The 12,940-nt window shown below is 49.3% G+C and overlaps 1 protein-coding gene across 1 annotated transcript in view; it reads right to left on the minus strand.

The window, feature by feature from the left end:
* Positions 1-1,042: 1,042 nt before the first annotated feature.
* The window catches only part of Eftud1 (elongation factor Tu GTP binding domain containing 1), a 43,839-nt gene continuing 31,941 nt past the window's right edge, over positions 1,043-12,940 (minus strand). Inside the window, exons 15-19 of the mRNA XM_013012157.1 lie at positions 9,871-10,002; positions 8,042-8,189; positions 5,441-6,426; positions 4,492-4,676; positions 1,043-1,278 (exon numbers count right to left, since the gene is read on the minus strand). Of these exons, the coding sequence (XP_012867611.1) occupies positions 1,090-1,278; positions 4,492-4,676; positions 5,441-6,426; positions 8,042-8,189; positions 9,871-10,002 (1,640 nt within the window). The 3' untranslated portion in view covers positions 1,043-1,089. The remainder of the gene's footprint in view (positions 1,279-4,491; positions 4,677-5,440; positions 6,427-8,041; positions 8,190-9,870; positions 10,003-12,940) is intronic.

Raw genomic sequence — 12,940 nt, forward strand, 5'->3', positions numbered from 1 at the left:
TCCTCTACGGCTCAGAATTTGCTGGTCAAGTGCTGAGTGTGGCACAGTGGTCTGAATGAGGTGATTATCAAACGCTGCTAGCCCATGTGCTGCTGGCTTCTCTTGCTATCTTACATGGAACCACTCCCACACCCACCCAGACACCACCTGTTAAAGTGAGGCAGACAGGGATTACCCAGGCACGCTTACCCTCACGTCTGGGTCACTTAGACACGACCTGCTATGTCAAGGCTCTAGAAACTAAAGATAAAATGCCCACAGCTACCGGTCTGAGTAGCTGAGGTCATTAAGAAAACCCACTAAAAACAACTCAATAACAAAGTCTTCTCTGAAAACTTTATGGCATGAACAGGAACCCTTTCTTCAAGTAAAATATTACACAAATCAAAGGATGACAAAATCCATTTTTGGTGGCATTTCATCTGTCCCCGGGATGACAGCGGTGGGGCTGCGAAGGTGGCAGCCCGGGAGTGAGCTCACAGAAACCAGCGCAGGGAGACAGGGCCTCCCAAGGCTAGGAGGAAGCGGCACCGTGGCCGACACGTACCTCTTCTGTTCGCTTCCTGGAAAGGCTCAGCCCTCGCTGAGAAGGCACCGTGTGGCTTGGGAGGAAGCGTGAGAGCAGATGTTTGCTCAAAGGCTACAGCGGAGGCCGGCTGGGTCCCCGGAGCAGCTGCACCGAGCTGTGTAGTCTCTGTGGTGTTACAGGGAGCTAACCAGTCTACTGGCGGTGGACCTGTGGAGGAGGACTAGAAGTGGCCGCTGGGCGTGGAGGACCCCGTGGGGCTCGCAGTGTGGTCCCACCAAAGGGGTGGCCTCTCCACACACACCCCTAGCCACAGAGAAGGCTTTGCACACGGCATCATTACAGTATTTAGACAACTTCTTGCCTTGGGCCAGAATCAACTAAAAACCAAGAAGACAAAAACCAAAAAAACCTTTGTTTTGAAACTATGTTCTTTAAATTCTCTTTAAAATATTTATATGAACCAACTTTATTGAAGGTGAGTTTTCAGAAAGAATTCCCAGGATTAAACTCTCCACGGCACGCATTCGTTAGAAAGGGAAGGGATCCTCCACAAGGAGCAGCTACTTATTTTTGCTGAGTGTCCTCTGCTTCTCGGCGTGCTCCACGATCTTTTCCTCCACGTAGAGCCCTTTCCGCTTCCGCACGGCATTCATGTACTTCCGGGCCTGGTTCTCAGAGTCCGCCTTCTCCCCGAAGTGCAGGTACTCCTCCTCGGTGGTGGGCACCCAGAAGGGGTCGCTGGGGATGACCTGGAGACAGAAGGCCACAGGGGTGCCGGTCAGGCGGGACGGGGGTAAGGCAGTGGCCCCTCAGAGCAGCGAGTGAGCACCAGCAAGGCCTCGCGTGCTGACTGCAATGGGACGAGCCCTCACGCTCTGGGAGGCCAGAAGCAGCAAGCTACTTTGTGGTCAAGTCCAGTGACGGCTGGGGCACTCACGGGGCTGGGCCAGGAGCCCTCTGCCCACCCAGGGTCAGGAAGGCAGGAGGTGAACTGCCATGGCTGTCAGGACACACCGCGTTTTATGTTAGAGACAGGACGCCCAGGCTGCCTCCCTGTCACGTGACGGACTGCCGAACCCACCACTGCCTGGAACATGGTCTTTGCAGGCCCGAGTCGCATGAGTAACTGTTAAATTCTGTTTTTTTAAAACATGCAAACTGTCAGAGAAGTGAGTTGCTGGGGAGAGGCCATGCATCAGAACAGAAGCAGCAGGAGCCCCCGCAGGTGTCAGGGGCCCCCGGGCTCACGCAGCCACCCCGCGGGCCCCAGCCCACTGGGCTCCCTGCACCACTCCCACCCCGCCTCAGCAGGCCAAGAAGCCCCAAGCACGGGGGCTGGCGCTGCGCCTTGCTGGGCCAGTGCACCGCCACCCCTCAGGCCGCAGAGCAGGGCTGCGGCCTGGCTCACTGGCTCACAGAGCTCCTTTACCTGGAGTGAGAAGGTTCCTGCCACCTAACTGTCTGACACAGTCGCCATCTTCTAGCTCATCGCAAGTCCACAAAGAAACCAACTGCTCTCAGCATCAGAGAGCAAACCCAGAAATCTAGAGTGCCAGTTCCCGTGTCCGCAGGGGAGACCCCTGTCCTTGCTTCTCGTCCGGCCTGGTCTCAGGGAAGTGGCAGGGTTCAGTGTAGTGCCTGGAAGCCACGCAGGCATGCACGCCGCCACACCAGCGACGGTCAGCACTGCTGGGTGATCGTGAACACCAGTGCACATCAGTGCTGTGGGCGACCACGCACACCAGCACCACCGAGTGATCACGTACACCAGCGCTGCCATAACTGTTTTCTTTCCATGCTGTTATTAGCCCTTTTCTCCTTTTTTTCACAGAAGGATAAAACTTAGAAAGAGAAATTGCGAGACTGCTGACTTCAAAGGTTTCTTCATGGAAAATGCCTGTAATTTTATTTTTTCTATTTTTTAAGCACTCTCTCTCAAAAGCTCCTGATTGTGAATTGCATGGTGTGGGAGAATACAAACAAACCAAAGTGCCTTCGAGTGAGAAGCCAGAGCTCAATACCGTGGTATTTCTAAACTTATCTGTAGAGGGAAAATTGAGACAGCCAAGACATAGCAGCTCAATGACATTTAGTTATAATGTCATTTTTAAGACTTTCATAAGACTTGAAGCTTCCGGAAACAGGACCAGGACAGGTGGCTAAGGACAGAAGGGTGGAGACAAAACTGAAGCAAAAACTTTTTCTTGACAGTATTTTTCTCTACCAAATTATTAAGAGGCTGATTCTTAATAACAAGCTGTAACTAAGCCAGAAATCAACATTTAAAAAAAAACTACTAAGCGCATAAGATCAATTTTCTGAGATAAGGGGAACTGTTCACGTAAGGAACTCCAGGAGGAAAAGCCGCTGGCCTCGGCCCTCCTGACTCCTCAGAGGTGGATGCGCACGCGGCCAGCGGGGATCAGGAGGCAGCGCCACCCTTCACAGACCGCCAGATGGCAAACGTGTCAGAATCCTGGGAAGGGAGCAGGGGGCCTGTTGGTGAATACAGCTCTCGGACCGTGACGTGTTATTTACTGGAAGGAGCAAGCAATGGGTGCTCCTGCTGACTCCTGCCCCCGACAGACCACACCTCCCAGTCTCCCTGGGAGAGGTCTCGCCCGATATGGTCACATGACGGGGAAGAAGGCAGTGTTGAGAGTGAGATGAATCTGTGCCAGCAGGGAGGAACTCGGGTGGGAGGGAGGGAGTGGAAGATCAGCTCTTCCCTACCAAAGAGCACCAGAAGGCACCTGGATGTCACCGCAGGCCGTGCCAGCCTGCATGGCCTTTGCAGTCACCGGAGGGACAACTCTGAGCTGTAATTTATCTTTTAATTTTTTTGGTGCTTGAACACAGGGCGTGGGAGCGGTCCTTGAGCTTTTGTGCTTAAGGCTAGTGCTCTACCACGTGAGCCACACAGCCCCACTTCTAGCGTTTTCAGTGGTAAATTAGAGATAAAGAGTCTCATGGACTTTTCTGCCAGGTCTGGCATTGAACCGTGATTCTGATCTCAGCCCCAGTAGTTAGGAATACGGGCTCAGCCACCAGGGCCCAGCTGATTTATAGGCTTAAAAAAAAAAGTTATAAGTTGATTTTTTTTTTTTTTTTTTTTCCCAGCCTGGGGCTTGAACTCTGGGCCTGGGCGCTGTCCCTCAGCTCTTCAGCTCAAGGCTAGCACTCTACCACGTGAGCCACAGTGCCACTTCTGGCTTTTTCTGCTTATGTGGTGCTGAGGAATCGAACCCAGGGCCTCATGCATGCAAGACAAGCGCTCTACCACTGAGCCACCTTCCCAACCCCGACAAATCACTTTCAATGATAAAATTAGCTATAAAATGATGATTCATATATACAAATTCAAATGAATCACTCTAAGAGTGACAGAATGGCAACACTTCTGAATGTCTGTGTTTACAGAACAGGCCCAGAATCACACACCCAGCACCTCTTTGTGGAGATCAAAGGTACTAAACAAATGGGGCACTTGTGGCTCACTCCTGTAATCCCAGCTACTCAGGAGGCTGAGATCTGAGGCTCAAGATGCAGAACCAGCAGAAACAGGAAAGTCCATAAGATCTTATCTCCAATTATCTTTCCACGTATAGGAACTCTTCTCCTTCCCCACATTTTACCCCAGAAGAAAAGGTCCTGGAAGGTTCACTTTCAGAAAGATCTGTGATTTTTGCTTAGAAATCTAAACTACATATTTAGGGGGAAGAAAAGAATTAAATACTCTGTGTCTTAAATCGTACATCACACAAAAAGGACTGTGTGTGTTACAAACCACACACAGTCTGAGCACCAGTCAATCTGGACAAAAACATCATTGCTCTCAGTCCATCTGACTACTGGCACGGCAAGGTGGCTTACTACTCTTGGCCTCCTTGGTAGGAAACAGGCCCGAGAGGAGGGAAGGGAGCCCGTCTGCAGGGGAGGGATGGAGACCCGGCGCGTCTCACCTCCCAGTGGCTGAACACCAGCTGAGGGCTGGCAAGGCCACTGGTCCTCTTCCTGATTTCATCAGCAAAGCCAAAGCTCTCGGCCACAGGCAGCACAGCCTTGATGATGAACATGTCGGTGCCTTCTTTCATTTCTTCTTGAAGCACTCGACCTTCTCTCTTTGACAAGACAGCATAGACTCGCCCTGCAAAGCAAAACTACATCAAACCTATCAACTGGTCATGTGAATGGAGACAAAGACACGGCTACTGACACCATTAGGGAAAACGTTCATTCTCAAGGATTTTGGTGTAAAGTATCAGCAGGAACCTGCAGAACTTCCAGCAGTGTCACCTGCGGCTAGGCTGACCGTGCACATCCGAGCTGAGGGACCTTAACTCCATTAAAACATGTGGTTCACTCCTGAGTTTCACCTCTTGTAAACATAAGGAAAAAATGTAAAATCGATGTATTAAGATTTTATTGCCGTTCAAATGTTATCTGGTGACTCTACAATACTTAAATAATATACGTAATATACTTAATAATATACGTAACTTCAGAAAAAAAAATGGTGTGATATGCTCAGATGATTGAGATGTAAATGATGGCATTCATGAACCAAGGCTGCTTCTCCCAGAGAGGAGAATCAGAAATGGATTTGATTCCATGGTTAGCGGTGAGAAGTAAGAAAAGGACCGGGATGGGCAGAAGCTCCTTTGGGCTGCTGGCGCAAGGACATGGCCCTGTTCTCCGGCCGCTCTCAGGAGCACTGGTTACCCAGGCTAACGGTTTATTCACATGCTGCACAGGATTGGCTGGCGGCACGTAGGGGCATCTTACCTTTACTTACCGGATTCAGATCAGACAAGATTGCATTCTTTTCAAAGGGAAAGATTTTTACCACGCCTTGTTCTCTCGGGATTCTCCACCTGAGGCCTGCCTTTCACAGAGCCTGCCCCTCCTTACCGAGGACATCGCTGGTGGCCATGATGTCGCACGTGTACATAGCTGCCATCAGGCGCTGCGGCTTCACCTGCAGTGCGTAGCGACAGGCCTCTTTCATGGTGGCGATCAGCTGCCCCGAGAAGGGGCCGTAGCAGTCAGAGACCAACGCGTCTCCTTTCTGGGATGCCATCTTCTCGCAGAGCTCCATGCAGCTGTCTTGCTGCTCCTGGTCTGGGTCCCCACTCAGAGGGGTCTCACTTTCCCCCTGCTGCTCTCCCAGTACCGTGCCACTTTGCTCTTGACTCGGTTCGTCATTGGTTCCCTGGTCCTCAAATTTACTCAGGTCCCATTTCTCCAGGACAAAACAGACACCCATGAGGGGCTCCTCGCACATGGGGCCGGAGAGGGCCGCCAGCTGGAAGCCGCTCACAATGCTATTGCCGAAATCCCGGTATCTTCTGGCTTCTCCCGACGATCTGCCTGCGGGGCCTGCCCACACCGAGTTCTGAAAGTCCTCACTCTGATTCACTAGGATATTGGGCCCACATTTTCTTGGGCCAAATGACCAGATTTGGTCCACGGTATTCCTCCATTTCCTTCCTGTTAGGTGTTGCTCTAGTTTTCCTTTGAATTCCCAGATTTTCTCCTGGGTCTTCTGATGAATCACTTTAGTACTTGTGCCCTCATTCATAGCGGAGGTCAAGTGCTCCATGGAACGGATCAAATCGCTGTTTTCTTCCAGGATCTGAGTGACCTCTTCTGGAAGGGGCAAGGCCCGCACACTGAGTGTGGCCAGCTTGTTGGGAGTGGTCATGGTGACCAGCCCATCTGAGTCGACTTGGACGCCTTCAGGGACTCTGTTCTGATCCTCTCTTGTTTGGTGTATGACTGCAACCTTCTGTTGTTTGCCAATTTCTTCATTGACCATGTCCACCTTCGGGGGTTTGGTGATCGTTTCTCGGAATGGAATAATGGGTTCAGATACACTGATGCGAATCTTCGCAAACCTGCAAACCCAAGGGAAGCGACAGATGGTGATGATCGGAATGGCAGCAAAGCCAGCTTCTTATGCACCAAAGACAGCACACCAACACAGAGTCCTAAGAATGATTTTATCACAAGTGACCCGCAAGTTCCAGTATCTTACAATTCAAAAGCTCCTTTCCGTTGAGATTGAGAAGATGGCCTCTAATGGAACTCACCGGCAGGGAATTCTTCACTTGTTCACAAGGTAAATAAACCACTTCTTTACGTAAGAATGTTTCACGTGGGAAATAAAGGTTGTAATAGGATTTGACATATGAATTCTCTAAAATAAATCTGTCAACTCCAGAGTCTGGAGAACAAAGGTGATAGCTCTTCAGACATACAGAATTGGGAGCCAGTGGGGCTCTCTGACATGAAAGAGGCCAGCAGGCCACTGGCTTGTCTAGCTGTGTCTTCACCATGATCACCATGTACCACACTTAAAATGTGCCACAAACACCTGCAAGAGTAAACTTCATTTAAATCTACGTAGCCATACTAATACTGAGCATTTGAAATGTGACCAGTCTGCCTGAGGAAGCAGACGTTTAAGTTAATTTGATTTTTTAATGCTTATGATTTAAACAGCTTCCTGTGGGTACCAACTGCAGACAGTACCGGGTTTAGGCTAAACCCGGTACCAAGTTCAGAAGCCCCTCCCTTCACTCCCCAAGACAGGTGTAGCTTCATCCTGACCCTCCTTCCAAATGAATTCTAAACTCACTCAGGACAGAGTCTGGAAATTGACACGGACCGACTCCCATGATGATGAAACCAGACAAACTTTCTGCAGCTGCTGTGTTTGGTCTAGTTGTTGTTGGCTCTTGGCGGTGTAGTTGTGTGTGTACATGTGTGTATGTGTGTGGCAATATAGTTTTGTGAGGGGGGTGCACGTGCACACACAGGGAAGTGTTACTCAGTATGGACAATAAATATCCCAAGTTTTTAAATGCTTGTATTTGATTCTAGATTTCTTTGTTTTCTCCCTTTTCTAGATGTGGGGCAAGTATTTTTATTGGATTTTATTTTTTGGCCAATTTTAGTTGTGAAAGCTAAGCTGTAGATGACTTTCTGACAATGATACCTGGATTGATTTTAGAATACAGACACTAAGATGTGCTATGTGGAAGAAAATAAAAAGGTGAGGAAACATTATGGCCGCTGAAGTATGGTTTTGTGCTGCTTTCCATTTTCAAGGATTAGTTTATTGCAATGCTACGTAGTTACAAAACATACAAGATAGACTTTGCCTGGCACTGTACTGACTTTCAATTGCTCTGATACTCAAATCTGGCATTATGACAGAGAACTACAGTTCAGTCTCATGAGGAATTGGACATAAAAGCTAATAAATGATGATAAAAATAGTAAGAAATGTATGTGCATGTGTATTTTGTTGATGATCACTTATTATGTATGAGGTTCTATGCTAAGGGTTTTTACCTGCTTTATTTATGATCCAGTAGGAGTTCATGGCTGAGTTGAGGGTATTCCGTTTTTCTCCAAAATACCAAAGGGGTACCCTACATCTAAGTGGTCTGGGAAACACTGGACCATCGGTGGACTTCTCTCTCCGCCCGGAGAATTCTGACCAACCTTTCTTTTAGGTCATCCAAGCACCGCTGCAGATGGACTTCTCCCGCTGTGACCAAAACGTGTTCCCCTGTCTCCTGAATTAAGATCTGCACGCAGGGATCGGCCTGGTTCAGCAGCTTCATCCCTTTCACGAGCTGCGGCATCTCACCTATGTGGACAGATGCATACTGGCAAAATGCAATCTGAGGACAAAGACATGCTGAAGACCATGGTGCTAGATACCAATGGGGTGTGACAGGAAGTAAGCACTGAACTGTCCTGCCTGGGTGGTCTTCAAACCGCCACCCTGTGGATCTCAGCTTCTTGAGTAGTTAGGATTATAGGCATGAACCACTAGGACCCATTTATGAAGCAAACTCAGAGTAAAGGTCTATTTTTCTTCATAATTTTACAGTGATATGAAGGAAACTGCCTTCTAGCACCTCACCTGCACAGATGCTCACCAGCCCATATCTGACTCCAGTGTTTACTGTTCTGCTAGCAGACACAAAGTGCCATTGTTATCCTTATAAATTCACATCAGACTACAGACCTACAAATGTTAACAGAATACCCCCCCCCCCCGCCCCAGAGAGGACGTAACAGTCAACAAGTAAGCAGAAGAAGCATTGAAGATCATGTTCAAGAAAGTTCAAGCTGGGCTCCAGTGGCTCACGCCTGTCATCCTAGCTACTCAGGAGGCTGAGATCTGAGGATCATGGCTCAAAGCCAGCCCGGGCAGGAAAGTCCGTGAGACTCTTATCTCCAATAAACCACTAGAAAACCGGAAGTGGTGCTGTAGCTCAAAGTGGTAGAGCACTCGCCTTAACCGAAAAACTGAGGGACAGCGCCCAGGCCCAGAGTTCAAGCCCCACGACCAACAAAAAAAAAAAAAAGAAAGTTCAGCAGAGCTTCTCACTGCGGGGCATGTCTGTGGAGCCTGGTACAGCGTGGGTTCTACAGTCCAGCAGCTACTGGGTCTGGGGAGTTTCAGTAGGTCCTCGGGGCTCCCGGGCATTGGGGTGCCTGGCTGGTGATAATGAGCCTGGGCCCAGATCTCCCCAGGGATGACTACTGTGGCAGACATCCCACTGGTCTGCCCTGCTATCCTGTAGTGCCAGCCACCCTGCTCAGATGTACTGGCTGCGTCTGCAGGCATGGCAACTGGCTCTAATACTAACCCCAGAGGCCAGAGTTCAGCCCTCCGACCTGTAATAGTGCACGACTAAGGATATCTTAGAACTCGAGGGGGGTGAGAGGAAGGGAGAGGAAAAACACACAGCTCCAGACCCAAAGTCATCCATGGAAAAGTACCCTTCACACACTGGTTCTCTGGTTTACGGAAGCATCTTCCCAGGTACCAGACTGGCAAAAGCACAGGAAGGGGGGTTCGATGACGGTCATGGGGGACGTGTAGTGGGTCTGAGGGCTCACTGTCATAGGACCAGGTAAACAAGGGCTGGAGCCAGGAGCTAACCACCACAGAGGGGAGGAAGCAGACTCTAAACAGTCAGAAAATGCCCCGGCAAGCCCAGAGCAAGGGGCAGAGGGTGCATTCTGAATCAAACAGCCGGCCCAACAGAGAGGCAGCCACAAGGAATATAAGCTTTGCTGACCCACAACCCTGGGCCAGGGTAGCAGAGTGTGGCGGAGACCCCTCTGTCCTCCAGGAGAACATGGGTCCCTGGGCTTCCCCCTAGACTAACACGGTACCCAGTCATGCATCCATATGCCTAAGACAGAGAGCCCCTGCTTGTGGGCTGCTTCTTCTACGTACGTGTACACAAATCACTAGTGCCCTGCAGTCACAAAAGTACGCATTAGAAGCGAGCATTATCTGTGCATCTTACTTGGATGTTCTGGCTCAACAGCAACTCTCACGATGGGGGCGGCTTCAAAGCTGAGTGGAATGAACGGGGGGCAGGACGGCAGGCTGCACAGGGTTGCAGACTTCAGCACAAAATCCTGAAGGCCTCCTATCCCTGAAGGAAGAACACGATCCACAGAGTCAGCGAAGGGTGAAAGGCAACCGTGTCTGTGCGGCGCATCTGTCACAGGGCCAAACACGTGCAAACACCTCCCTTGCTACACCGCAGTTCACTTACTGCAGCTTCAGCGTGGCGGGCTTTTAAAAAAAGAAAGAATGTAAATAGCGATCCCTTACCTAATGTGTGTGTCCACTGCAAATGAGCTAACTATAAGGCTGTATTTCCTTATCAGGGACAGACATGTGAGCTGTTTCCTGTCCAGTGATCTGAGCTTGTCATCTGTACAACAGATTACAGTGAAACAGGTTTTGCACAGCACACTTTAGGCTGTATTCCCTTTCAACTCTAATGACTTAAATAAACTGGGAAAGTGCAGTCAGCACACAAGAAACACACAGCACTTACTATAGTTAAAAGCAATGCTGTTTTAAGACAAAATTTTGAAAAATAAAAAAAGGAAGAAAAGAGATTTGTCTTTACAGGAAACCGCAGCCTGACTGTACCTTAAACCTCAATCTTTCCAATTAGAAACAGGAAACAAGTGGCTTCTGGCTCAAATGGCAGCCCCAGCACAGCACACACAGATCCGGGCTGAAATGATCAAAGGAAGAGGGGGCACCAGAGGAGGGCGCCTCCCACTGTGAGCTATTTAGGTTTGCTGTGGGTCTGATAAAAGGAAAGCAGGAGCAGGGTCAGCTCCCGCTCCGTTCTCCAGAAAGCTGCACTTTTCAGAGGATGCAGAGACCTCGGTAAGGCAAGGGTCAGAGGAAAAGAAGGAAAAACCCAGGGGAGACCCACTAACCGTCTCTTTATATAAACCTCACTTAAAAAGGTGCCTTTCATCTTTTACAATGCATGTTCCTTAAAATTACAACTTGAGATAAATGACAGTAGTAGAAAATACTAATGTACACATAGGAAAAAGGAGACTGAGAACGTACTCTACAAGCCAGTGGTGGCTATCTCTGGACAGAGGGACTGTGAATAATTGTCACTGTATTGTCTTCCAAATCTAAACAAATGGTCTCAATAAACATACTAATATACAAGCACTTTTTTTTTTTAATGTGTCCAGCCTGGGTGCTGTCTGTGAGCTTTGTTGCTCAAGGGTAGCACTCTGCCACTTGAGCCATAGATCTGCTTCTGGCTTTTCTGGTGGTTAACTGGAGACAAGCATCTCATGGGCTTTCTTAATCAGGCTGGGTTCAAACTGTGATCCTCACATTTCAGCCTCCTGAGTAGCCAGGATTACGGGTATGAGTCACCAGCACCCGGACAATATACTACTTTTGTAAGAGTTTTCTAAACAGACACTTAAAGAGCAGTCTGCTGTGGCCTGCATATCAGGGCACACCGTTTCACTGATCAGGGAGCTGTGAATCCTGGGATCGTGCGCATTCTTCAGTGTAGGCCCCAGAAAGGGAATCCGAGGCTGATGGGGGTCTCCAGGCACCTGGTACCCAGAGAGGAAGCTTTGAGTCCCCATCTGATCGGAGCTAGAACGTTCCTGAGGTCAAACCAGGTCCTCAGAAGGGAGCCCTGGGCAGCCAGACCCTCTGAGAGACCCTCATCTCCACTCCACTCACAGGTCACAGGGCGCTGGGTGGCACCATACCAGGCTCTTCCACATGGTCAGCTGAGGAAAGGCAGAATCTGGAGGCCCTGCGACACTACAGCCTGGCACACAGCCCTCTGTCACCAAGTCCCATGGTCCAGGCCTGCACCGAGGGATGCTGGGAAAGTGGAGAATAGCCTGTGTTCTGAACTGTAAGTGCTCCTTCAACATTAAAAAATGCTTGCCTGGGCTGGGGAGGCGCTCCGTGGGGGAGGGCTCACCTGCATGCATCAGGCCCTGGGTTCCACTTCTCAGCACCACATACACAGAAAAAGACGGAAGTGTCGCTGTGGCTCAAGTGGTAGAGCGCTGGCCTTGAGCTGAAGAGCTGAGGGACAGCGCCCAGGGCCTGAGTTCAAGCCCCACAACTGACCAAAAAAAAACCCCAAAACCCAAAAATGCTTACCTTTTAACTTACAAAACAGATATTATGTACATTAATGTAACACTGTGTAATGTTTTGATAATATACACATTGTATTTAAATCAGATTAAACATACTCCTCAAACTTTTATCATTTCTTTTTTGGTGAAAACTTGCAGCCAGGCACTGGTAGCTCATACCTGTAATCTTAGCTCCTTAAGAGGCTGAGATCCGAGGATGGCAGTTCAAAGCCAACTTGGGCAGACAAACCTGTGAGGCTCTTACCTTCAATTAACCAGCAAAAAAACAGAACTGAGGCGTAGCTCAAGTGATAATATATAAAGACAGAATATACTTGTGAGCTGGGTGCCGGTGGCTCACACCTATAATCCTAGCCATTCAGGAGGCTGAGAGCTGAGGATCATGGCTCAAAGCCAGCCCTGGCGGGAAAGTCCGTGAAACTCTTATCTCCAATAAACCACTAGAAAACCAGAAGTGGTGCTGTGGCTCAAGCAGTAGAGCGCTCACCTTGAGCTGAAGAGCTGAGGGACGGTGCCCAGTCCCAGAGTTCAAGCTGCCCAGCCAACCCCCCCTCAAAAAAAAAAAACATGTGTATGTGTGTGTGTGTATAGATACACCACCTTTTATGTTGTGACACATTCAGAGTGGGACATAGGGCTGCCCACATGTAGACCACTGGCTTAGCATGTGTAAACCCGGGCACAGAATGAAACAGTTATCAGGTCACATACAAGACCACAGCAAAATCCCCAGCACATGTGATGCATGACGCTCTGTGCTTTTTTTCTCACCATGATGAAGGGAGGGAGGAAGCGAGGGAAAGAGGGAGACTGGTTTTGTGTCATGAAACTGTTTAAAGTTCATTTCCATCACTGCTGTCTTTGCCCATCCCTCTCTCCTAGCTGTCCTGATACATACTACACATTCTACAC

Source organism: Dipodomys ordii, unplaced genomic scaffold (assembly GCF_000151885.1).
Source record: "Dipodomys ordii isolate 6190 unplaced genomic scaffold, Dord_2.0 Scaffold15, whole genome shotgun sequence".
Lineage (NCBI taxonomy): Eukaryota > Metazoa > Chordata > Mammalia > Rodentia > Heteromyidae > Dipodomys > Dipodomys ordii.